The sequence below is a fragment of the Phoenix dactylifera genome, chromosome 3 (genome assembly GCF_051530095.1).
Source record: "Phoenix dactylifera cultivar Ajwa chromosome 3, Ajwa_hap1_PhDact_Kaust_v1.1, whole genome shotgun sequence".
NCBI classification, from domain to species: Eukaryota; Viridiplantae; Streptophyta; class Magnoliopsida; order Arecales; family Arecaceae; genus Phoenix; species Phoenix dactylifera.
Window position 1 is genome coordinate 49,455,974 of NC_143192.1, and position 26,781 is coordinate 49,482,754.

Below are 26,781 nucleotides of genomic sequence, written 5' to 3' on the forward strand. Positions count from 1 at the left end.
GAGTGTTAAATATTTTGGAAATATGTTAGTTTCATTTACTTCTTCACATTATACATCAAGGAAAGTTAAACTATGCCAAATCGGCTGGTTTGGGGCATACCAAACCGGATCGGTTAGGGATCAACATGGTTATGCTACTTAAATTGGTTTGTTGCTTTCCTCATCTCCCTAGCTCGGTTAATAGCACTCGTTGCCCCCTTTCTTTACGATGTTTCGAGACGCCTCTCTCTTGGTGGCGCTTGTGACGGCTCGGAGCTCTCCTCCGCTCAACCTCGCCCCCTCTGTCCCCCTCTCCAGCGTCATAGGTAAGAAACCCATCCTCCTCCTGCTCCTCTTTCTCTCCGCCCTCCCTCTCCCTCTCTCCCTCTCTCCCTACTCCATCTCTCTCTTTTTCTCTCCTTTTCTCCCTCTCCTCTCTCTCCCACCGTCTTTGTTTTGGAATAGGGGGTGATTTTTTTTAAAGGTTTTTTGGTTTTGAACATTTTTTTTTTATTTTTGAATTTTAAATTGAAGTCGACAAATCCTATGCTGAATTCAGTTCAAAATCTGAAAATAAAAAAAAAGCCGGAACACCCCCGGCATAAGCTGTAAGTACCAATTTTGGGAACCTTGTCATGCACGCATTTGCTATATGTAAGATTATACTTCAGATTTGTCCAACACATTTTTTTTTGGTACAGCGGTTGCTCATGCTACTCTAGCGTGGATGTAATCAGTAGAATCAAGAAAAAGACAATGACTCAAAACTAGGAGAACAACCCTCTGGTCTGTCCAATGGACCTCTCCTGAGTGCTGGGCAGCAACCCAATCGGCGGCCTCGCTCGCCTCTCGGTATACGTGCACAGCCTGGAAGATGCTGCAGCCCTCCACCATCCGTCGGAGATCGCGAAGCAGGGGGTTGCCATCCTCCCTCCTTCCCTTTTTCTGAATCCAATCGATCACCATCGCAGAGTCCCCCTCAAGAAGAATGCACTCCGCCCCCAACACCCCCCTCGCATTGGAGATGCCTTTCCAGGCTGCCTTAAGCTCTGCCCCGACCACTGACAAGCCAACGATACTCCGCCCCACGGCAGCTATCAATCTAGAGTCATGGCTCCGAATCACAAAGCCAATACCTGCTCTGTCTCCATCACCAGATACACTACCATCAAAGGTCACTTTGAGATGGCCTGGGGGTGGGGGCGCCCAAGAGACATATGCTGTCCTGGGCGTTGTAGTAGCATGAGGGGAGTCCTAGATGTCCCTGGCCAACCTAAAGGAAACTGACATAGTAACTCTGGTGATCTCTGCTGCCTGAAGGAGTGCGCGCTCCACAATACACCTCGGAGACGTCCACTTGCCTTCGAAGACACGGGCATTCCTATCCAACCATATGTGATATGCCACATATACACATATAACACCCCACACAGTCGTCCTCGAGCTACGTAGGGTCGCCTGCATCTGTCGTAGGAAGTCGTCAACTGAATGAAAAGCCCGACTCGGTGGACTCAGGACCTGTCTCCATATTTGTACTGCTCGTGGGCATCCAAACAAAGCATGACTGATGGACTCCTTCGTGTCAAGGCATCTGTCACAACTCGGCGCAATCCTGACGCCCCTCCTAGCCAAGACACTCCTGGTTGGTAAGCACCCCTAGGCAACCTTCCACAGGAACAAGGCCACTCGGGGATGAAGACACATCCGCCAAATCCATCTGCCCTCCATCTGCCGAGTAGCTCCCCCTCCTAACACCTCCTGTAAGTCCACAGCCCGCACCGTGGGCATTCCTGTGGAAGCCCACACCAAACTATGCAATGTCTCCCCCCGAGGGACCAGAATCGCCAAAATCCTGTTAGCTAGCTCCTCCCCAAAGGCATCTCTGATCAGTGCTCCGTCCCATCGACGCTCCCCCTAGACCAGTAAATCACTGACCCTGCATCCCTCCAACACATTCAATTCCATGTGGTACTCAATAAAAACACTTCAAAAATAAATAAACATAAAAAGCCACACAAAGAATGCTTTTAGCCTTTCATTGTTTCATTGACATCCACTAGACATAAAGTTCTCTTCCTCCTGCAAAAAAATGACATAACTTTGCATTAACCATGTTTAGGCCTGGCTTAAAATGGTGTCATAACAAAATGGTATCATAAGGTATTTTTTATTTTTCATTTTTTTGGCTTGTACAAATATATGGTGTTAGAACTATGAAAGATCATTTCGGTTCAAGGGAAGCCATTGAATGTGAAATGGTGTTTGAGAAGAGATTCTAGAAATCTTTGTAATATGCTTCCATTGAGTACAATCATGTAGACATACATCCATGCATCTATGCATACTCACATAGAATCTATGCTATATTGAAAAGGACTTGAATGCAAGAGCCTATCATTTTTCCAAAAAATTTCATTATTTTACAGAAAACTTCATACGAGAATAAATACACTAATGACAGGTTTAGGTATGTATTAAAAAAAATCATATCCAGTCATCTTAATACCTTTCAAATGCTTATCTCTAACATTGTCTCTTTATATGTTCTAATCTTCTGGGACTTATTCAGATCATTTGTAAGCTCGAAATCTTTTGATTCTAAGCATGCATTTGCTTGTGCCTAGTGTACAATTGTGTGCAGCCATGTGCTCATCCTTGCAACCCCTGCCCAAACCAAAACCCTATCCCGAAACCACAGAGACACATGCATGCAAACAAAAAGACACAAGCGAACACACACACACACACACAGAGAGAGAGAGAGAGAGAGAGAGATTTAGTCAATAATGCTTGTTTAAGTGGATGATTGTAAAGTAATAGTAGAGTTATAGTTGCTGGTAGATATGTGAAGTCCTGGAGAAGATAGGAAAACAACCCACATTTGCCGATTTGATTTGAAGAGCCTATTATGAAGTTCATTGTAGTGCTTCCTTCCGAACACTGAGCATCCTTGGAAGAAAATGAGACTCAGAAAGAGATAGATTGGAAAGGAGATGGCTTTCAACTGCATAACGTGCAAAAGATTCAGGTGAACTTAGTATTAGTAATCTTCACAAGTGGATTATGGAGTGATGAGGTTGACAGAGGTCTTTTGTGCTGCACCACATTGTGCAGCATGCATGTGATCAGCATCCTCTTCCCTATGAGAAATGTTGCATAACTGAACGATTTGTCTAAAGTTGCAAAAACCTCCATGCTCGAGCTGCATATTTCCTTCTCAGTAATCAGATCAAAATGGCTTCATATGCAATTTCAATGAGGATTCCATAGTGGCACTATGCGTTAACAAAATCATTTTACTATGTTGGTTTTAAATTCAAAAGACTATATCAACTCAGGCACGTCTTTCTTTTCTGTCAACTTTGCAACTTCCTTTGTTAAGGAATTTAGTCTTTCATTACCTTCTTTTATCAAAGCAGCACACAGTTTTTTTTCCATCTTTATCAATGCCAGAATGAGTGTTTACTGAAACAGCGTTTCGACTTCTAATTCCTTGACGGTGATAGGATATATTTTTCATAGAAGTTTCTGGACATCTTCCTTTATTGTCTTTTCCTTTTGTAAATTCAATGCATTGTGTTATTGATTCCCTGCTTTGGACCGCTTCTACTTTTATTTTCATGCAGCATTTTCATGCCAACAATTATGGTCGTCTTAACTGTTCCTTTTCTGTTTTATCTGTAGTAATTCTAGCAAGCATAACATCTTGTCAATCATACAAGGAAGAGAGAAACATTTCTGCATGTCCAAAAGGATCATTGAACTTTTCTTTTATTATGAAGCATATTTTATGCTTTCTGAGTAGATTAGATCCCATAGAGTTCACACTATCATTACCTAAAGGTCAAACATAGTCAGCAAGCAGAACTATTTCTAGGATTTCACTGTGAGCAAATGAAGGAAAGCTGAATTCAACACCATTCTTAGACCAGTATATAGAAGAGTTTCTTGGAAGCTTGAAACAGAAAATAAGTTTATTGTTTTGGTTCTGAGTCTTCTGACAAAGTAGCAGTAGCATAAGCTGTCAATTGACAAATACAGACACACCCTCTCATCGACATCTATCAGCAGCCTAACCTAACGTGGATCACATATTGATTCACAACACATCCTAAACATCATTCACAACCCCTAATTTTCCATCAAACAGAGTCCATCTGTACCGCTTGGCGCATGCCATGAAGACAAATAGGTCGATGGTGGCCAGTGCTGCTAATAGAAAATAGAACCTGTCCATGTGACCCTTGTCAAGATTTTTAGATATCCAACCTATTTGATCACCTTTTCCAGTGATTTCCACAACTATTGTCACAAGAAAGCTGCTCGCATAACTCCCAGCTGACATAGATGCAACATACAGGGCACTCCCGAAACTCTTTAATCCATCTGGGGCTTGATTATTGAAGAATTCCATCTGAGCAACATACATAAACACTTCAGAAGCTCCAACCATCACATACTGAGGGATTTGCCACGAGATACTCAATGAGCTTGAGCCCTTGCTTGCTTCATGATCATTCTTACTGTATTTTAGTCTCTGCAACTCCACAACTCCAGCTGAAACCATTGCCATTGCTGAGATAACAATCCCAATCCCCATTCTTTGAAGCTCGGTTAACCCTTTATGGTTGCTCTTCCATAATCTTGATAAGAGAGGGATGATATATAGTCTGTAGAGAAGAACAAATACTGTTACACTTAGTATCTCAAATATGGACATGCTTGCTGGAGGGATACGAAATTCTGAGAGAGAATTTTTCATGGTGGCGCCTTGTTCGACAAATACAGACGCCCTCTGAGTGTATGTAACTGAATAGATTATGGTGCAGAGCCAGATGGGGATGAGTCTCAATATGCACTTGACTTCTTCGACTTGTGTAACTGTGCAGAGTCTCCACTTATTCTTAGGATGCTGCTGGTCTTGGGGAGGGAGGTCCTCAAGTGTTACCACTGCTGCTCTGTCCAAGAACCTATCAAAATATGAGGAAAATATCATGAGTGTCAACAGAAAATAATGTTTGCACCAGTGAAAATTCCAAGATATATATATATATATATATATATATATATATATATATATATATATATATATATTCTATTTTAGATGTTCATTATTGCAGTCTCGATCATGGCATTAAAATTACTGAAATCAAGTAGTGCTGCTGCTTACTTGAAATCTGGGGTGTGGAGTATCTTTCTGCCTCCATTGTTTGCACCTGGTTTCCCATCAACTTCATGTAAATCCTCTCCACGGAGGGACATGGTAACCCTCTTCCATTTCTTCAGAGCAGCAACTATTACTTGGCAAAATCTGGTTAGAGGGTTGCCACCAGGCTTGAAGTGCCTGAATCGAGGGGTCCCTGTGAAGAACAGGACCAGTGCGATAAATGCGGCACCTGTGGAGATCGAGAAACTGATGACCCATTTCCCCTTGTCCTCAAGATATGCTAGGAGAGTGTTGGAAACCAGGGTGCCAAGGTTATTAGCCATGTAAAAGTAGCTAAAGAAGGCGACCTTTGATCCTCCTTCCTCTCTGTCATCTTCCTCGAATTGATCTGCCCCAAAAGTTGTTATAGCAGGCTGGTAGGCTCCACATCCCAGGGCAATTTGGTAAATGGATAGGTAAAATACAATGATCTCCAGGTCTGTTGGTGGCTCACAATTTGCAGTTCCATCTCCAGGAACACAATGTTTGAGTAGGAGGAGGTAGGATGACAGTGATAGCTCTACCAGACCCTGCCATTGAACACACAGCTAGTGTAGATGATATATTTAAAAGTAGGATTTGTGACATATTTCTCTGTGAAATTTTGACTTCAATAGGATGAAATTAGCAGACAGAGGCTATTGCTATGGTTATGGTTATGCAGATAGAATGAATATGCCTCTATTTTCTCTCTTTCTGGAGCTACAGTCTGAATTTGGTTGTCTGTTACTTGGTCTTGCTTTAGAATATGATACAGTAATGCAAGTACAGATAACATATTCAGCAGGAGATGCTGAAAGCAAGGAATCAGCGACCATGGAAGAAGATAATTATTTATATCAGACTTAACATGGGAGACTATAGCAGGGTTCAGGGATTGATAATGCAGAGATTATAGATTAAATCATCATTGTCATAGGTAGTTAATCTTCCCACAATGACCCAATTTGTACTATTGATATCATTATATGGTTAGGAAAAACAATATCAATATCGTAACCATAATCACCAACATATGATATTAAAGCACCTTTTTGCTTTTCTGAACTATGTGACGAGTTTCTGGTAGAGAACTGTTTCCTTTTTCCTAAAACGTATTATAACTGTTATTCAATTAAGATGGACAGGGGGATCTTACATAATGTATGCGATTTTGTGGAAAAAGCAATAGGAAAACATAGGCGAAGTATATATCCCTTTGTAAACCATCATCGAACCAGAATTTTGTAGCTTGGAATGGCTGGATTGATAGTTGGATTATATAAGTATGATTACTGATGAGCGATATAGAGCTTACAATGACGAAGACTATTTGAAAGACGGCACAGGTCTTGTATCTTCCCCAGTAGGAGTCACTGACAAATGCCCCTAAAAGGGAGAACATGTAGGTTGTTCCAGTCCAGGTACTGACATGGTTCGCTGCCTCTGCGTTGTCCAGGTGCAGGACTTTTGTCATGAACATCACCAGATTCACCCCAACACCGAAGAATGCTAGGGTTGCCAGCCCTTGGTTCGCTGTCCCATTAAATCATCAGCACTTGCAAAAAATAGAGCCCGAAACTATGCTAGGTAAAGTGTTCGATATTATTAAGGATGCAAACTAGTGCAGCTGATTAAGTCATTAAGGGTTGGATACCCTTGTTCTTAAAAAAAAAGAAAGAAGATCTGATATGAAATTCAGCTACTGCAGCATGGGAAAAAGTTGACATTAGAATTTAGCTATCATGGTGGCTGATCTTTAAAGTTGATAGGGGATTAGCATAAGCAGCAGCAGAAATAGTATACAAGATATGTTGTCTGAGTTTTCAATGCTTTGTGGACCTACCAAGCAGTAGAATTCCAACACTCCATCCCCCTGATTTACCCTTGACTGCGCGCTGGCCCTTCCAATCAACAGATCCATCACTTGTATACATTTCATTCATGTTGCTCTCATGTATTTCTTGTACTTCTTCAATCTGCAAGTAATCATAATACACACTTGCTTTGCTCCAAAAAATAGTTCTGTAGATGTAGTTCTGCTGTGGGGAGACTGAACTGAAAGTCGTTCACTCTACTAATAGAATTGACAAGAGAATTTATACTTACCATGGCAGACTCCGCCATTGGTGCGCTTGATTGGTTGGTCCTACAAACCTGAAAGAAGCCTAGCAGTAGTTCAAGAAAGAAGTAGTCATGAGGGATGATGGTTTCTGATAGTGGTGCTGAAAACGTGAAGGACTGAGATGATGATAGTTCCTATGCGAGTTCTCTCTTTCTCCCTCCCCAGTTGAAGTACGTTACATAAATCTTTTGCAGTGACGCCACGCGTGGGATGGGTCTGATACACCTGGAGGCCAAATTTTAAAAAGCGACGCAAGTTAGAACGAATGCGTCCAAATTTTCCAAAATGTCTCTTGCATTTTGCTCGGTGGAGAGCTGCAACGACATGTGCTCCGGCCATGTTCTCCAGCGCTCCTTTTTTTTGTATTTTTTGTTCCTTACTTGACATCCTCTCCTTGCCCTTCTTCCGCTCACAGCTTCGCAACGCGACGCGGCGTGACGGTGCTTATAGTGCTGATAAAAAAAGAGAACCGAATTTTGAAAGATCCCACATTGACTAGGCTCGTTCCAGAGCCTGGGCATATGAGGCAAATGTCTCTAAATCCTGCAGACGCGTTTTGAATGGAAAATAAAACTGGGGAGAGATCTGAGCAGCACGTGTGCGCGCGTGCGGGCTCCGAAACTTGACAATATTTAGCAGGGAGCTCCGTGTTTTCCCCTCATGTAGCCCGCACGTGGGCACTAGGTGCCTTACATGCCCCGCGCAGGCGGGGGTGTGACATTTGGTATCAGAGCCGAGGATGGCTCTAGTCCGAGGTGGGTAAATGAAAAATCCCACATCAGCTAAACTCGTTGCAGAGCCTGAGCATATGAGGCGGGTGTCTTCAAATCATATAGACGCGTTTTGGGTGGAAAACAAAATCGGGAAGGGGTCTGAGCGGCGCGCGCGCGCGTGCGGGCCCCGGAACCGGACAATATCTCTGGTAGGGGAGCCCCGTGTTCCCTCCTCATGTGGCCCGCATGTGGGCACTGGGTGCCTCACGTGCTCCGCGTAGGTGGGGGCGTGACTTTTGGCATCAGAGCCGAGGATGGCTCTAGTCTGAGGATGGGTAAATGAAAGATCCCACATCGGCTAGACTTGTTCTAGAGCCTAGGCATATGAGGCGGGTGTCTCCAAATCCTGCATACGCGTTTTGGGTGGAAAACAAAATCGGGAAGGGGTCTGAGCGGCGCGTGCAGGCTTTGGAACCAAACAATATCTGGCAGGGGAGCCAGATGTTCTCCCCTCATGTGGCCCACACGTAGGCATTGGGTGCTTCACGTGCCCCGCGCAGGCGAAGAAGTGACATTTGGTATCAGAGCTGAGGACGACTCTAGTCCGAGGGTGGGTAAATGAAAGATCCCACATCGGCTAGACTCGTTCCAGAGCTTAGACATATGAGGCGGGTGTCTCCAAATCCTGCAAACGCATTTTGGGTGGAAAACAAAACCGGAGAGGGGTCTGAGCGGCATGAGCGCGCGCGGGCTTTGAAACCGGACAATATCTGGCAACGGAGCCCCGTGTTCCCCCCTTATGTATCCCGCATGTGGGCATTGGGTGCCTCACGTGCCCCGCGCAGGTGGGGGTGTGACATTTGGTATTAGAGCCGAGGACGGCTCTAGTCTGAGGGTGGGTAAATAAAAGATCCCACATCGGTTAGACTCGTTCCAGAGTATGGGTATATGAGGTGGGTGTCTCCAAATCCCACAGACGCATTTTGGATGGAAAACAAAACCGGAAAAGAGTCTGAGCGGCGCGTGCGGACCCCGGAATCGGACAATATCTGGCATGGGAGCCCGTGTTCCCCCTTCATGTGGCCCGCATGTGGGCACTGGGTGCCTCACGTGCCCCGCGCAGGCGGGGGCATGACAAACTTTGTCTCCAATCCAACTGATCCTCTTGCGGTGCTCGACTGCGCGGGGGCATGACAAACTTTGTCTCCAATCCAACTGATCCTCTTGCGGTGCTCGACTGATTGCAAAATTTGCTCATCTTGGCTCATTTCACCATTGTATTATTCTATGATCACCTACAAGAAGGGAGCATAGGCTCTTTCATTGTTTTCCTGTTCCTTCTGGAGATTAAATTTTGTAGGATGGAGAGGAACTAGAATATATCCTAATAGATAGTGATGCGGGATTTGCACCCCGTCACCAGCAGAGCCCACACACCAGCCGAGCAGGGGAAGAGAGAGTGTCCCTCAGAAGGTATTGTCCGCTTTGGGTCCGATTTGGGGGTCGAGCGTACCCGGAGCCCTCCTCACGGCGCCTCACGGTTTTGCCCCACAAAAGGCGCCTCCTAAGGGAAGGATGATTGAGCCCCCCATTATATGGCACAGACCTTCCCGCTGATTAGCCGATGTGGGACTAAATTCGGAGAACCCCCCGTAACACAGCCCCCCCAGCGGGGAGGTCCTGTGCCCGGGTCGGCTCCTTGCTGGATAGGCGGAGGGCCGAGGCCCTCCTTCTAGCGCCATCTGATGCGGGATTTGTACCCCGTCACCAGCAGAGCCCACACACCAGCCGAGCAGGGGAAGAGAGAGTGTCCCTCAGAAGGTATTGTCCGCTTTGGGTCCGATTTGGGGGTCGAGCGTACCCGGAGCCCTCCTCACGGCGCCTCACGGTTTTGCCCCACAAAAGGCGCCTCCTAAGGGAAGGGTGATTGAGCCCCCCATTATATGGCACAGACCTTCCCGCTGATTAGCCGATGTGGGACTAAATTCGGGGAACCCCCCGTAACAGATAGGATTGCCTCTTCTATACAATAGTTTATTTATAGTGAATTATATGAATATTTATCCTAAAGATTAGGGAAGTACACTCTCAAAAATGGAAGCAATTTACCGGTAAAATTAGCGCTATGTATGTCCTTTGAGATCATCTTATAAATATGAAGTAATGTGACTTGTAATTAGTGATCAAGCTTGTACTCTTCTGTGCTAAAAATCATTGGTGGTTGGTACAAAACATCGAAGTTTCTCTTACGCTTCGTTAGCATGCGACATTTTTGAATAGGTAAAATCATAATAGATTTCAATACTGAATAATATTTGTTTTAGACGTCAGACATAAACATATAATGTTTAGCTAATGCACATTTGAAATGAAATAGAAGAAATTAGCAAACAATTAAATGCGGCATAATACACTTGTCCCACTAACACAGTCTGAAAAGCAAACAGCGAAGATGATAGGTGAATACCTGAAATGAGGAAAAGATGAAAGTGGAATACTATAATGGGTTTATTGATGAAAGAAACTAAGGAATTGTGTTTGCAATGGGTTTGTAAAGGGAAGAAGAAGGCTAGGTTTTTAGGATGGTCTTTACTGCTTAATATTTTTTAGTTGTTATAAATATATAGACATGCCAATATAAGATTAGGGGATTTTTCTTTTTGCAACTTTTTTTGAAGAAATAAAAAACAACACAATGTTGGTTGTATTATTAACTGTTTCCATTATAACATCGATATAATGGCAATAATCCCAGTGGGCAGGAAGAAGAAGTTGGTTCCAGTTTTTAAAACGTTGAATTTGAATCTCATGCAACTTCCTTTTTATTCTTCTGTTTTCTCTTTTGCCTTCCCTGTCATGAAAAGGGCTGTTGTTCCCCAGTTCATTTTCTTAACAAAAATGCTTTAGTAATGTAAGACTGACATGAACCGTAGCAGTGCCCTTTTCTTAATTGGATTGGGCTTTGCTCAATCCTTCCCTCAAAAGAAAAAAAAGTGCCTATGTGAGGAAATATCAATACCATTGTACTGTACAATCTTAAGATAGAATGGTAGGGAAAGTTCCAAGGGTAAAAAGTATTCTTGCTACTTGATGGAGTAGGTTAAAGAGGCAATATTTCAAAAGAATACTAACCTCTCTTCTCTCCTTCCTGGTTGTTAATACTGTTATTACTGCTCGTTTATTTCTTTAAACTCTCAGAAGAGTATGTAATGGTTCAGAGTAAAAGAGAAAACCAAAGAAGAGGATGCAAGGATGGCTCGAATGCATGTTTAACACAAAACCAGGAGAAATCATAAGGCAGCAGAGAATTGGGATTCAATTTTTATTTAGTATAAAACATCCAATCCGCCATAATGGGATTCCTTGATACATCTCCATGTGGTGATGGTGAGGAGAGAGTTGTGGCCATAACAATCAACAGCTAGAATGCTGAAAAGCAGAGTATAAGCCATGAGAGCCAATAGGAATCTGTGCAGCTCAGCAGAGGTGAGATGAAAGGCTGCTGACTAACACTTTTTCGATTAGGTTTTAGATTAGAAATGCTGGTTCAAATTCTCGATCAAACAACTTTTTAGAAGCAATTAATTGTATTATTAAACGTAATTTATTATATGCCAATTAAGTAGCTCTTGGCTAAGATGCAGCACAAGTAGTTTCTTTTAGAGTAATAGTTTGGCTTTGTAGTATAGAAAACTATCAGAGTCTTTACACATCTATCTTTAGTTCTTTTACTAATATAATGCAAAGCTTGAGAGCAGAGCTCCATCTCCAAGCAAGTTTCTTGCTAGTTAAATTATCATTTGGTTCCATATTTCTCATAGAGCCAAATCTATGTTTTTTTTTTGATCTTTTGGTCCCTGACAGCGTTGGAGGTCCAGGATGACCAGTCCAATTCTAGTTTCAGTATCCTCAAGTGCGCATGTTTCATGCATGAGATCTTAATCGCTACTTCAAATGTGTATACTTTGCCCGCCACCATTAATGTAGGGTGCAGCAAAGTGCATGAAAAGTTGGTGGATTCTAAGTAATTGAGTGATAATGTTGGACTTGGCATCTGAAATTTGCCCCCTTTCACCGTGCTTTAACTAATGTCGAGGTTCTCATGTAGCTTTGTATGCTTGGCTTCTAATCTGTCATAAATGGCAGAAAATAAAGGAATCAGGCCATAGAAGTGATTTTTTTCTGCATGTCTATTCAGCATAAATAATCATCAAAGTGTCCAATTTAGGCCTTGACTTCGCGAAAAGTGCAAGGCAATTTTCATTGAGGGTGGTCTGAAGTCTCTTTGAACTTGCATCCCTCATTTCCTTCCATCTAAAAAATGAACCAAACAAGCCATACTGCTTCCTGTTTATTAAGCTATGAAACCACAATGATTTTTTCAAACAAAGTTCCAAAGAAATTGATGAGGATGGAAAAGAAGCTTTTCTATGGCTATGGTCCAAAAAAGTAGCAATGTAGTGCCTAAGTTTGAACTTACAAAAAATCCATTCTTATGTAATTATTTTTTAATTAGTGTTTGATTGGTGAAAAGAGTAGGTGTAATCCCTAGAATAAACTTACATCAATAGTTATGCGAGCAAAATTTGCTCATACGAAACACAACTATTCCAAGGGAAGGTTTGTCATAAGTTATTGTTGGTTACTAGGATCCAATCTTTTCAGCAAAAATATATGAACAAATAAATAAAACAAAGGGTGCAGAGTCATTGCATTTAATGGAATTAACTATTGCAGGAACAATATATTCAGAGAGATGCATCAGTGGGAAACAATAGGCAAGAGGCGCTAGGCTGTTGGTTTATTCTCTCTGCCTCCAAACCTCTTGCTTGCACCCATTTCATTTCCCCTAGACCCTGAAGCAAATACAGCAGCACTGTCTAGATTTATTACTTCAGTGTCATGCAATGCCCTAAGCAACCTCAGTTTCCACTGTCCATCCCAACTGAGCACTCATCATGGGAAAGTCAGGAAAAAAAAAAAAAAACAAATGTGAAGGAAAAGAGGGCAGGCATTATGTAAACAGAAATGTTCCAGACCTACTTCCAGTCTGAGATTTATTCTTAAGGGACCATAACTGTGATGAGGAATTCCAGGTGACTCCTGTATGTGTTTGCCTTAAAGTTTATCAGACCGTGGAACCCCCCTTCGCCTCCCCGCATTTCCCCTCCAGCTTGATAGATTTGTACCACTTGGCACAGGCCAGATACACCACAAAGTCTGCACTGGTTAATACCGCAAGCAGGAAGTAGAACCTGTCCATATGACCCTTGTTAAGGTTCCCCGGAATCCACCCCGGCCGGCCGCCCTTGGCCGTGATCTCCATGACGAGCGTCACGAGCAGATCGCTCACGTAGTTCCCCAGCGAGATCGACGTCATGCACAGCGCGCTCGCGAAGCTCTTCAGTCCGTCCGGCGCCTGTGCGTTGAAGAACTCCAGCTGACCCACGTACATGAACACCTCCGAGGCTCCGATCAGCACATACTGAGGCACCTGCCACAATATGCTCAACGAGCTGCCGTCGCAGCCCTCGCAGCGCGCCCCGGCGTGCTTCAGCCTGAAGTGCTCGACTGCGCCGGCGGAGACCATGGCCATGACGGCGATCACGAGGCCGACGCCCATCCGCTGGAGCTCGGTGAGCCCGCTGGGGCTCTTCTTGAGCCGGCAGATGACAGGGTGGAGGAGCCTGCGGTTGAAGAAGATGACGGTCGCGACGCTGAGGATGTCGAAGGCAGACATGCTCGCGGGCGGGATGCGGAAGCCTCTGACATCTGTGTTCATGGCGGCGCCCTGCTCGACGAAGAGCGACGCCATCTGAGTGAAGACTACCGAGTAGAGGATGGTGCAGAGCCATATGGGGAGGAGTCTTAGCACGCATTTCACTTCCTCCACTTGGGCGATGGTGCACAGCCGCCATGGGTCCCGGAGGATGGACCTCTCGCCTCGGACGGTGAAGTCATTGGAGTCGACGAACGCAGCACGGTCCAAGAACCTTCAGTAGCAACATATGAGGATCGATCCATGAGATCATACTTGGATGAAATGTGCCATATATTAATTCAATCTTGTGCAGTGCAAGTGCTGAATGCTGGTATAATTAATTAAAAGCAGTTACATTTATTAACCAAAAAAAAGCTGTTAATTAAACTCGGTTAGGATGCCTTATTTTTCTGTAATTATGGAGAGCATATAGCACTACTGGAAGATGTCCAAACCAGATAGCATTTTGAAATTTTTGCACATTTAGACACATCGGTCTTTGATCATCTAAATATTTGAATCTATGGCATAAATAAAAGGAAGAAGAAAGAACCAAGAGAAAGCTACAAGCACCCACTCGATCACTTTCTCAAAGCGACCCATAAAGCAAATTTCCTATTGCTTGCTTGCTTCAACAGAATTACTTTCAGTCCAAGTGAAAATAGTATTTCATCATACTACAAATTATCAGTTTGTTCATGCAACAACAACTTCTATCATGTCGACTCACCCTGGCAATCAATAAAAAAGTTTTTGGATATTAAGAAGCAGGTATTTTTGAAGAGTAGATCGAAATTAATCTAGAAGATATTCGTTCGTTGTAAAAATGCGAAGTTATAGAGACATCACATAAAAATATTGGTTTCATTGAGTCACATCTCCTATATAAAGTAGTGGAGACGGGCATTGTCTTGTCCGTTCGATGGGACGTCTCAGGGAGCAGCACTTCCTGAGACGCTTGTGCCTCTCTTCTTATTCGAAAAAAGTCCAATCGATCGATTCCACGAGCCAAAAACACCACAAACTTTCCTCGGCCACACCTAACAAGCTCGGGAACAGACGCTAGTCCTCATCACGACAAATTTATCCTAGGAATCTTCTGCTGTCCACGCGTGATGTCTCGCGACAAGACCCTGGAAACCACCTTGACCACTCGGGAATCTTATGCTCTTCCACTCTTTGCAATCGCAGCCACACAAAAGGGTGATGAAATTAAGAAGAATAAACAAAAAGTAGAAATCCATGGTGCATGTTCCACCAGATCGGAATGGCAGCTGAATGAAACCCTAAGTCTCAACATAACCCTGACCATATTATTTTGTATTCTATAAAACTTTATTTGCTTTGAGCAAAATGGGAAACGCTGTATATAAATTTCATGGGTTGCATAATTTACCAATAAGTTCGCAATAACTTGTGGCTATCATGAATAGGAGAATAAACCTCAACAAACGATAGGAGATATGTAGAATATTTTGAAAACTTACTTGAACCCCTCAGTGTGGAGAATCTTTCTACTACCACTAGCTTCTGCATGCTCCTTTTCATCCAGCTCATACAAATCGTCTCCACCTGGCGGCATCCTGACAGTCCATTTCCGCGATGCGGCGATGACCACCTGGCAGATTCTGGAGAGGGGATTCCCCCCTGGCTTGAAGTATCTGTACCTGAGAGTCCCAAGAAGGAAGAGGAGCAGCGCCAAGAAGGCGGACCCACCAGAGGCCCAGAAGCCCAAGGCCCACATGCCCTGGTCCTGAAAGTAGCTCAGGAAGGTGTTCGACAAGAGGGAACCCAAGTTGAGGGCCAGGTAGAAGTAGCTAAAGAAGGAGACCTTGGAGTGGGCTTCCGTTGGGTCCTCCTCATCAAACTGGTCGGCCCCAAAGGTCGCAATGTTGGGCTGGTAGCCCCCATAGCCAAGGGCGACCATGTAGATAGATAGGTAGAACCCTCCAACTTCTAAGCTGGAATGAGACCCACACGGAGCGTGGCCATCACCGCACCCTGAGGGTCTCAGTAGGAGTAGATGCGTGCACAGTGATAGAAGCACCAAACCCTGTTAGGGAAAAGGTAGAGAACTTGAGAAACATGCGGATTACTGTGGAAGAATAAGGTGTCCTATCCTTGTACAGGAGGAGCATATTGAGAACGAATATGCATCGATCTAGTCTGGGCCTAGTAGCTCGTGATCTACGACTAATTGTTTCCTAAAGTTCCTTTCATCTCTGCATGATAGTCTCGTATAAGATCACTTACCAAGACAAAGATGACTTGGAAGATGGCACAAGTCTTGTATCTTCCCCAGTAGGAGTCGCTGAGGAAGGCACCAAAAAGAGAGAAGATATAGACGGTGCCTGTCCATTTACTGACGTTGTTGGCTGCGTCTGCGTTGTTTTGCTGCAGCACCCTTGTCAGAAATAGCACCAGGTTGACGCCGACCCCGAAGAATGCCAGCGTTGCCAGGCCTTGATTCACTGGAATCCAAATTAACGATGTATAACTGAGCAAACAGGAAGCCACTGAGGATATAAAGAGCTTAGGTATTCGTTATAACTCATGATCATATGCTTGTTTATAGGCAGATGTGGTTATATATGTACAGACATATGAACATATAGGTGTATGAAGTTGCATGAAGGACCGCATACGTGCTTTAGGTTTATGCGTATGCATGATAGATCATCATGCCAAAAGCATAGTCCAACTAATTCGTCTGTCACGCAAGAAGGTATATATGGAAGAGTTTTCCAAATATCATGTATCAAGATCTCGATGGAAATATTAAACAACATAAGTACGTACGGCTTCGATGTCATGCAGTAAAGTTTATAACCTGTATGATCAGTTAACTAAAGAGCACAAGTTCCTTAGTTTGTGGTCGTTATGAGGCAGTAATAAGTTAAAACCAAAAGCTATTTGATTGTTTCCGTTGATGAAATCTTACTTCAACGTGCAATTCTCTTTGAAGATCCTCCGTGATCCCTTCTCTTTCCGACCATCTTTTTTCATCATTCATATTCATTCTTGAACTCCTTTCTTTTTGGTTGCTCCAACCAAAATCAGAATGGGCTCTTTCCTCTGCTAACTTGGCCACCTTCTATAACTAATTTGGTTTCTTGCCCACACACGTATTGCTCTCTTTTTTTCTAACAAAAAGATGGGAAAGAGTCTGTCGGCCATGATATCATACTCGAACCTAAAACACACCCTTGTGATATGATCATTGCATCTCTATTTTGTTACCATATTAAGTCTCTGTTCTTTATCCCTCCCTCTCTCCTCAGAAAAGATAATATTCTTGAGATGAATAGATAAATAGTAAAGAGAGAATACCAAGCAATAGGATACCAGACACCCATCCACCAGAGCTTCCTTTGACTGCAGGGCGGCCTCTGAGGTCCACAGAGCCATCCAGTGTATAGTCACAGCAGTCTTCCACTTGTGCCTCCGTTCCACCATGCCCTTCCTCAGGCACCACCCCCACCTTCATCTCGCCTTCTCTTGCTCCTTGTTCGTCCTTTGCCTGCAGTAATGGCAACCCAGCTCTGTTGGTCTAATTTCATTATCGAATGCAATCTCTTAAATATGCCAAATGGAGGGTGGTATATGCTAACTTTCACTAGTGACCATTCTTCATAAGCATATCCATGTCCAAAGAATACTTTGCTACTCTATGATGGCATTAGTGATTCAATATGTTCTTATTCTTTCGATAAATAATTGCGGTTTACTTTAAGATTTGCACGAGTGCTTTTATGGATGCTCAGGTAGCTTATGCCTTCTGGAAAGCAGACAAAGAAAGTGTTCAGTTTAGAGCAATATGCCATGGGGCCCAAACGATATGTACCTAAAGAACAGCTCCACGCAATATGGCATAAGGGAATTGATCCAGTTAATGGGTTTTGGTATGATGCAGCGTTTGGCCATGATCTTGCGACAGCCACTGGGGATGGAATGATAATTTTTCTCTTGAAATTGGTGGAACAAGTAGGCCCTCATGAAGGAAGATTTTATGAAGCGTCATGGACAATATGATCAATCTGTCATGACTTACTTCACTTTTATACAGCCAATAATTCTATTACTTATACAAACGAATGCAACAAGAAAAATATAAATTAAACTCCTTTCTTTTTAAAAGCAAGATACCAATGAATTTCTCAGCGCAATCAGCAAAAAGAAAGTTGTTGATGGTTTGGATATGCTCTTTTGAGAACATGGGGTGTTGCAGAAAAAAAAAATAATTAAGAAGACGGGATACGGAAGCTACTGACCATTTTGGATACCTCAGAGTTGGCCATTGCACCAACCATGGGAAGGCTAGAGTGATATAAGAAGCTGAGAACAAGAAGAGGAGGGGGAAGTGCTGGATAGCTGGTGATAGAATGAGGGAGCAGAGAACGCATTTATAGAGGCAAGGAGATATCAATGGGTGGTTGGGATCCAAGGAGATGAATAAGATGATTCTCCATATGGCAAAAGGAAGACCAAAAGAGAGGGAAATTAGAGGTACGAACTATTTCTTGGAGATGGGTGGGTGTGTCCTAGTTGGATCCATCTAACGCAAGGGTCCCTATCAATGATGACGAAATGATCCTTTTTCCAAACGGAAGAAACTCATTAAAAATTTGCTGAAACAGCCATTATTAGAAAGACCAGCAGCCTTGTAGTATTTCCTTTTGAAACCAGCCTACTCACGTACGTACTTCCATGATTTCTTGTGAAAATAGCTAAAGAAAAATCTTTAAGATCCCTGGAGTACATAAAAAATGCTATACAATTTATCTTTCTCATTTCTAGTAGATTATAGTGAAGAGAAAGCCAAGCTAGTTTCGTCTAGCCAAGTGGGAAGGAACCTCCCAACCCGTTCTTCCTACTCCAATGGAATAAGCTATACGTAATAAAATCTGAAGGGAATAAAGTCAAGCTTTCATTTATTTATTAGCCGTCTGAACCATTATCTGCATATAATTATCCGAAGAGTATGTTCTACTTCACTACTTTATTTTAGGGTCCCTCTGTGCTGTTTAACACTTTTATGTCTCGCGTGGACCTTAAAACACTCGCATCTCTGAATCATATAAAACAAAACACAGCGTGCTGGGAGTCGGTTGTAGCTAAAAGTTGGGCCTACTTGGCCCTAAAAGAATTGATTCCAAAGAACTATTCTGCTCTTTACAAGATATGGTATCCTTTTCTCATCCATTTTTCAATAATTTCGGAACCATCTCTTATCCTTATGATCCATGATCTAAGCATCTGATTCTTTTTCTAGTTACCGAGAGAAATCCTTTCTTCCTTCACTGATTTCTAGGAATAGGGGATCCTTGAAGTCTTTCTCCAGGGTGGGATATTCTAGTCTAGTAAGGCTTTAAGGAGATCAAGCTAGGAAAATAACCCATATACCCTTGCTTTAGCTTCAAGTGGACAGCCAATTTCTGTTCCTTAATTTTGGATTTTATATCTCTTCTAATCATAACTTCGTTTCATAGAAGTTCTTTGTGCGAGACAGCTATCTCTCACATGGTAAAGCCCAATAGCTGCAGATAGTGATAATTATGCACGCTAATTAAGTTGTATCGAATGTTATCTATGTAGAATATATCGGATGGTTAACACAATATTTAGTATTAGCCTACTAGGAAAGAAAATTGCTCAAATATCTATTTTTAATTAGGATCTAAAATATGCCCACTTTGTTTCAAAAAAAAAAAAAACTAAAGGCCTTATGCAAGATTGGTTGATAAAAAAAAATTAGTATGACACTACGTGTAACAAGTCAGGACTTCACCCAAAAGGTTAATTAGAAGATATTTTCTGAGTTTCTTAGTCCCGTATAAGCATCTAAGATCTTTCGAGTGAGTAATCGATGTGGGACTAAACATACATCCATACAAATCCTCACATACTCCCCCCTCCATTTTAACTCTGATTTTCTCATCAGATTAAGGATCAAATCTATTCAAATCTAATTATAAGTACCACGATCGGCCCGTGGTCAGCTTCAATGAGCCCGAGCTGCAGAATTCCTTAGTTAACATGGGCCATGAGCCATATTTGTTCTGATACCATTTGTCACAATTCGGAACCTCATCCAAAAGTCTAGCTAAAAAGTATTTGTTTGAGTTAGTCCTATTGAAAATTTTTTCGACAAATAATCGATATGGACTAACCACACGTTCGTATGGATCCTCACACTGTGACTATTAAAAAAAGAAGTTAGAAATAGGTAGAAGGTTCCGGAGAAGAACCATTGAGCTGAATAAGTAAATTCCTTTTGTCATTGGGATAGATATTTATGACCAACATGAATCATCAACGAACAATGATATCTTCTACAGTTCTACTGTATGACCTAAATGTTGTGGGGGCAATGCCCAACTATAGAGACCACCTTTTTCTCCCTCTCTTCTTTACTTATTATTTAAATGGGATAAAATTCGTTCAACTCCAATATACCTACTCGATAAGATCTGTAGCCATTGATAGATAGATAGTGCAACTTTTTTGAGAGAGAGCTGGGGAGGCTGAGAGACTGCTTAAATGGAAAATATATAGTCTTTATCTTGGAAAGCAACTGTAGGCCTACTTTTATTTTGCCATGAGAACAAGAGCTTAGTTTTCCTTCCACAACACATGGAACGCTACTATTGCATATTGGTGGACGATGGTGTGGCGATCAACAATAACTTTTACAATCTGCAATTAGTTTCTTGAAGCTGGAGTTCTCATATCCTCCAATCCAAGTGCACTCAAAAGTCTTTAACTTTTCGGTCATATTGAATTCTCCCCTATACCAGCTGCCAGATGGTCTATAGCTTTAATATCATCAATGTCCAAAAATGTTCTTATGCACCTCTAATTTGTTGCTTAGTGCAGTTTGGCAGGTGAACAAGAAATTAACTAATGTGTGAAATGGGCGGTGAAGTTCGACGTTCTTAGGAAAAATGGGCCCAAGTCATGCATCAGCTTTGCCTTCATGAGTGTGCTTAAATTGAGATGGACCAACCTGTGTGGTGCTGAAACGGTATGCTTATGAGATAAAACAGAAGCATTCCCCTCAAAACAAGGGAAATGACATGGATTTAGTTATAGGCTAGCAAATTGCTTTGAGAAACGATTTCCTGTTTTCTAAGAAAAGGAGTAAGATGGAGACAGACAAACAATATATTGGAAGAAGTTTCTTTCAGGAAAAGACTTTTCCTTCACCGAAGCAAGCAATAAGACTCATATCGCCAACCCTGATTAATGGACGCCATGAAGACTTCTTGCTTGCGTGTCTTGCCCTGAACAAAAGAAATATTTTCTATCGATCGGGACCCAGCACTATGCCTGACGGTCATATCATTTAGTTTTAATGGTCCCCAAGAAGCCAAATCCCATACTTTCTTACCCCATTCGGTGGAGTGGAAAGCAACCAGATGGTGTTTAGGCGCAAGCCCCCGTCGTCGTCGATGCGCCAAGGTCGTCACTACGAAGATCAGTGGAAAGCGGATGCTCGTATTGGCACACGCCTTATCAAACGCCAGCCTCTGCCGTCAACTTCAAATCTCTGCAAACATTTTTGCGTCAGTAAACAAACGCATGTATAAGTGGAGAAGAATATCAAAAAAAAATTTCCACCGGTAGCTGGCTTATCGCTCGTGAACCATGTCTCCTCCTCCCTGTCACATCCCACTTCCGATATGAATCATCGGTGTCATACCACTCATTCTTGTCCTCAAACTGTCCATGCCTGAGATGATGCAGCTCCGATGCTGACGCCGATCACGCTCAGCTCCAGAGAACAAGCCTGGCTGCTGGTTGCCCTGCGCGATAGGCGAGTGTTGGACTACTGTTCTATAGCTTTACTCCTATCATCGCTCTCTGACTCCCTCCATTGGTATATGGTTTTCTCGGCGACGGCCGAAGAATAGATTGGCGAGGTATAAAGGCATGCAGGTCTGGAAATGCCATCCTCTAGCCTCACGAGCGCAGGATAACCCTGCTGGATTCGTACGTACATGGCAAAAAGAGTGCCTTTCAGAGAGAGCCATGAAGTTAAGATGGGTGGTGGCTGCTGCTTTCTATCAAAACCCTATTCTCGTCGGATACGTGGATCACATTCTAAAAGCTGTTCTTGTGGTACATCTATTTTATTTCAATGAGGTAATCATCATGGCAGCAGCTTCATGCTCATGCTGCTCCTGCTCCGTTAGAAACGCGCATAGTTTGATGGACCGTGACCTGCTATGGTGGGTCACGAACAAACACTACTGTGTCCTTACACAGTTGAAGGGATGATTGAAGCTCCGAGATTTCTAAACGAAGTCGATGATATCGGTGGCACGAAGAAGACCCCCGTGCGTGTGAGTTAGGACAAGATATGCAATTAATAAACAAATTAGATTGTGCGACGGCGATCGTTACAAGTGCTTCTGATGTCGAATTCCTATTTATTAGTGCAAACTATATATATATGGCATCCTAGATGCATAAATCTTCAGATAACTGGATCCTCATCATTAGTGCATAAATCTTCCTGTAGTGTTCTGATGTCAAAATCCTCTTCATTCGTGTAAATTAGGCCACTTCATACGCATGCGTCCTCTGATGGTGAAATGTTCTTAAAGAATTGTATTAATTTAGTACAAAGAGGTCATTATCCTGGCAACTTTAGTTTTAGCTGTGCTTTGTGCTAGTTATAGACATACCTAATTCTCAGTTTCTAATATCCATCTGGATTCGGTGTCCTAACATGTTCGGCGAACCAATATATCATCCCATATCTATATGAGAGCTTTTTGACGTCCAAGTCTGACTATCCACCACTAGGGCCAGTATCTTCTCGACTTGTAGCCTTCATGGATGGATTTCTGCACAAACATCACGCCAAATGGATTTCGTGACTCGTTCAATCAATCAATTCTTTTTTCTTTTTCTTTTTTTTTTTTTTTTTTTTTTTTTTTTAATACAGATGGTTGCATTACTAGTAGACTGGTGTTGGAAAAAGGAAGCACATATGATGGTAACAGCTGCCATGCTCTGTAGTGGGTTGGATTTTGAGCTTTTGGCCATCCACATAATGACCGTGCTCTGGTTAGTGGTATGGAGGCATGGTTGGCGTTGTGGCTGCCCAAAGGAAGATAAAGCCTTCTCCAGATAGATCATAATGGCATTGTAGTGGGTGTTATTTTTTGATTCTTTTCGAGCTTCTTCCGGTTTTTGGGTTAAAGTGGAAGGGTAAGTGCCACATGTAACTAAAGAAGTTCAATGTGCATGATAAGCTAAGACCTCATTATTAGCTTTCTAATCAATTAGGCCCATGGATCTTCAAGATTTCCACACCACCTTCTATTGGCTAAGTCGTGCACATAGTGAATCAGTAATCCCGTAACATTAATTTTGGGTCTCCTTTAACAAGTGGTCCGAGCCTTGGAATGCACTAGAGGAAATGAGTCACAATTCTAAAAAGATCACTTGATAAACTATGAAATGTTTGTTAGTGTATATATTAAATGTTCCATTTGTTTTTTGTCATGAAAGGCTTCCAAGACCAGTAAAGCTGTATAAAGCTACGCTTTACTCCAAAATAAAGAAAAGTAGTCGAGATAAAGTAGTACAAAAATTTCACAAGTGATTTGTAACCCACCATTTCCCGTTCCATGATGGCTGGCTCAGTTACACATCATCTGTGTCATGGGACTTTGGTGTTAATTTAGCATTTCTCCGGCAAAGAAATAAAAGGAGTAGTACATAGCAAAGGCAATTGGACAGCTCAATTGCCAAGCCAAGCTGATAAGTTTTATAGTGGGCCTAATGGGTGGGGTTAGCCTGGTCCCTAATGGCTCAGCCTTGTCAAGAGCTTCGTCAACATTCTTGGCCCATTTGATTAATTGGGCTTAGTTGTTCCCACTCAATGGGTGATTAAAATTTCAATGCGTAATATCTAAATATATCTATGTAATTAAAGAGATTCATGCATACTTTAGATTATTAGCAATCCCACTTCCCATGCAAAATATTTTGAGGCAGAATGGGTGTGAGGACCCGTGCGGGCGTGTGTTTAGTCCCACATCGATTATTCGCTGGGTAGATCTTGGATACTTGTACAGGATCAAGGAACCCAAATAATACCTTCCGGCTAGCCATTTTGGGTGAGGTCTTGAGTTGTTACAAATAATATCAGAACGGACCCGGCCCATAACCTATGTGGACTAGGGGACACTACAGCACGGATCCATCGGGGCTGACCACGGGCCAATCGTGGTGTTTATGATTAGATTTGAACCCTTAGCTTGATGAGAATGTCAGGGCTTGAACGGGGGGAGTATGTGAGGACTCATGCGGACATGTGTTTAATCCCACATCGGTTATTCACTGGGTAGATCTTGGGTACTTATACAGGATCAAAGAACCCAAATAATATCTTCCGGCTAGCCATTTTGGGTGAGGTCTTAAGTTGTTACAAATGGTATCAGAGCAGACCCGGCCGATAACTTATGTAGACTAGATGAGCTGCAGCACGGATCCATTGGGGCTGACCATGGACCAATTGTGGTGTTTGTGATTAGATTTTGAATAGATATGAACCCTTAGCCTGACGAGGACGTCAGGGCTTGAACGAGGGGAGTATGTGAGGACCCGTGTGGGCATGTGTTTAGTCCCACATCGGTTATTCGCTGGGTAGATCTTAGGTACTTATAGAGGATCAAGGAATCCAAATAATACCTTCCAGCTAGCCATTTTGGATGAGGTCCTGGCCAGGTTGTTACAATAGCAGTGCATAAAAGAGCAGAGCGTACGTACACTTGCACCTTATATTGCTGAGGACTAGGAAATAGGTCAAGATTGCATACTGGAGATCAGACTGGCTATTACGTGGGTTTTGTTATCAGATATCGAAGTCTTTGTTATCAGCTATCAAATCTCAAACACAATATCACATTTCTCTTTAATCTGCCAGAGCTAAAAGTGTAAGAAAAGGTAGGGACCAAGGCACAGGCTACGTAGGGCCGGTAACCGGGACATGCATTAACGTCTAAAGTTCTATGGATTTTTTCCCCCAATATACAGAGTCTAAGATGATCCTCTTGCTCGCAGATGTCAATTATTTCAATAAGAAAAATGCTATATGGAGCCCAACACTTCTTTATTTTAATTTTAAGAGAAAGGTCCTCTGCAGCTGGCATGCCTTATGATGGGAAATAGAGGCGTCCATGAAGGTCAATGGAGATAAAAAGACTTTCTTCTAAAGCTGGGAGGAGAATTGTGTGGAGGGCGGGCCATCCATCGAACACCTGGTGGGCTGCCCCGATGGCAGCCCACCAGCACCGGGCAGCACCAACGGAGGTCGACAGGATACCCCATTTCTAGGTGTAGCTGAGTCCACACCCTCGTGGTCCGCTGTGACGTAGGGGGTCCTGCGGCGGCCGGAGGAGTCAAACTATCGGTTCACCAAGGCAGAGCTAGCGGCACTCCAGCGCCAGTTTCGCCGCATGGTGGTGCGTTCTGGCAGAGCTGGTGGCGCGTGATCTTAGGGGTTGGGGCAAACTACAACACACAATAGAGGTGCTGTCAATGGCGGAGGGCCTCATGATGCTCTACTTCAAGTCTAGCAAGGATCGGACGACGGTGATGGCGGCTGGCCTATGGCTGGTGGCGGGCTAGCTGCTCACCATGGAGAAGTGGCAGCTCGACTTCATTTCGGGCATCCACATCGTGAGCCGGACGGTGATCTAGCTTCGGCTACCAGGCATCCCCCTGGAGTACTGGGACAAAGAGTCCCTACTCGAGATAGCGGCAGTGGCAGGGTGGCCTTTGGAGCTCGATGGTGTCTCTAGTGAGTGGTGGCGGATCGGGTATGCATGGGTGAAAATCGAGATCGACTCTCTTCAATCACTGTTTCTGGGTACGTTTGTCTAAGGAGGGAAGATGAGGTTCTAGCAGGCCTTCGTCTATGAGGACCTGCCAGGCCACTACTACCTGTGTGCCCGTATCGGGCACCAAGCAGGCGATTGCCGTTTTCACCAACCTAGGTCAGAGCCGGAGAAGGGAGTGGATTTGGAGGCGGCAGAGGGCTTAGGTGCACCACCGGGGATGACGGAGGAGGGTGACCTAGAGCCGTGGGGGGCATGGGGGGCGGCTGGTCTTCGGCCCATGGATGACCACATCCCGGGCTCGCCAGCAGAAGAGCAGCATGGTGAGGAAGACGACCGAGTCCCCCACCGAGTCGACATGGGGACTGGCTTCTCCACACCTAGGGCCCAGTCCGGCCAAGTGCGCCCGTGTCCTTGCTAAAGTCCGTGGGCCGGCAGAAGCCCAAGAAGATTGCTCGATGCATTTCGTCGGAGAAAGGCACCGGGCCTGGTGACTCGGCGCCGGATGTGCTGAGGGCGCATGTGACTTAAACTGACTCGGTGTCAGGTCGAACCTGACCAAGCGACGACCAAGCCCAGCTCGGGTCACACAACATATTAGGTTAAGGGGCCATCGGATCTGGGCCCAAGCGCTTAGAACCAAGGTGGACCTGAGGCTAGCGCGAGCCAGAAGCGGGCTTAACCCACTGAAATGGGCCCGAAGCCCTTCCAAGCAGAGGGCGGGCCCTGAGCTGACGGGCCGTGGGCATGCTTGCCAACTACTGACATCCTCCGTGCCAGACGTGGTTGCGGCGTGCCAAGGCGGCGACCAGAGGATATTCCATCCTTTCGGTCGGCTTTCCGCAGGTTGGTGAATCTGCATGACCTTGAAATTTGTATTCTATTTGAGACCAGGTTGTCCGAAGCTAGTTTGCAGCAGGTTAGGCGATCCATCTCGAGGTCATGGAGAAGCTATGCGGTGGAGTCACAGGGCCTATCGGGGGGGCATTATTGTGTTGTGACGATTGGGGGGATGCAGCCTCGATGTTTTCCATAAGTGTAGTCAGCAGGTGGTTATGGTGAGTTTAGAGGACAATGGGTCCCTTTGGGTCTTTTTGGCTGCCTATGCTAGCACGGATTATAGGGAGAGAAGAACTCTATGGGAAGAGGCCACCAATCTCATC

General features: G+C 43.8%; 2 protein-coding genes across 2 annotated transcripts; both read right to left on the reverse strand.

The window, feature by feature from the left end:
* Positions 1–3,641: 3,641 nt before the first annotated feature.
* Positions 3,642–7,544, reverse strand: LOC103711825 (protein NRT1/ PTR FAMILY 7.3-like). The gene is made up of 5 exons (XM_039119234.3): positions 7,274–7,544; positions 7,011–7,143; positions 6,483–6,700; positions 5,150–5,715; positions 3,642–4,949 (listed from the first exon to the last, which is right to left on the reverse strand). Exons 1-5 carry the CDS (start codon positions 7,289–7,291, stop codon positions 4,091–4,093), a joined length of 1,794 nt encoding a protein of 597 aa, XP_038975162.3. The 5' UTR covers positions 7,292–7,544; the 3' UTR covers positions 3,642–4,090.
* Positions 7,545–12,689: 5,145 nt separating this feature from the next.
* LOC103711806 (protein NRT1/ PTR FAMILY 7.3-like) lies at positions 12,690–18,197 on the reverse strand. The gene is made up of 5 exons (XM_039119230.3): positions 18,035–18,197; positions 17,094–17,283; positions 16,017–16,234; positions 15,251–15,816; positions 12,690–13,995 (listed from the first exon to the last, which is right to left on the reverse strand). The coding sequence occupies exons 1-5, from the start codon at positions 18,164–18,166 to the stop codon at positions 13,131–13,133; spliced, it is 1,971 nt and encodes a 656-aa protein (XP_038975158.2). The 5' UTR covers positions 18,167–18,197; the 3' UTR covers positions 12,690–13,130.
* Positions 18,198–26,781: the final 8,584 nt, after the last annotated feature.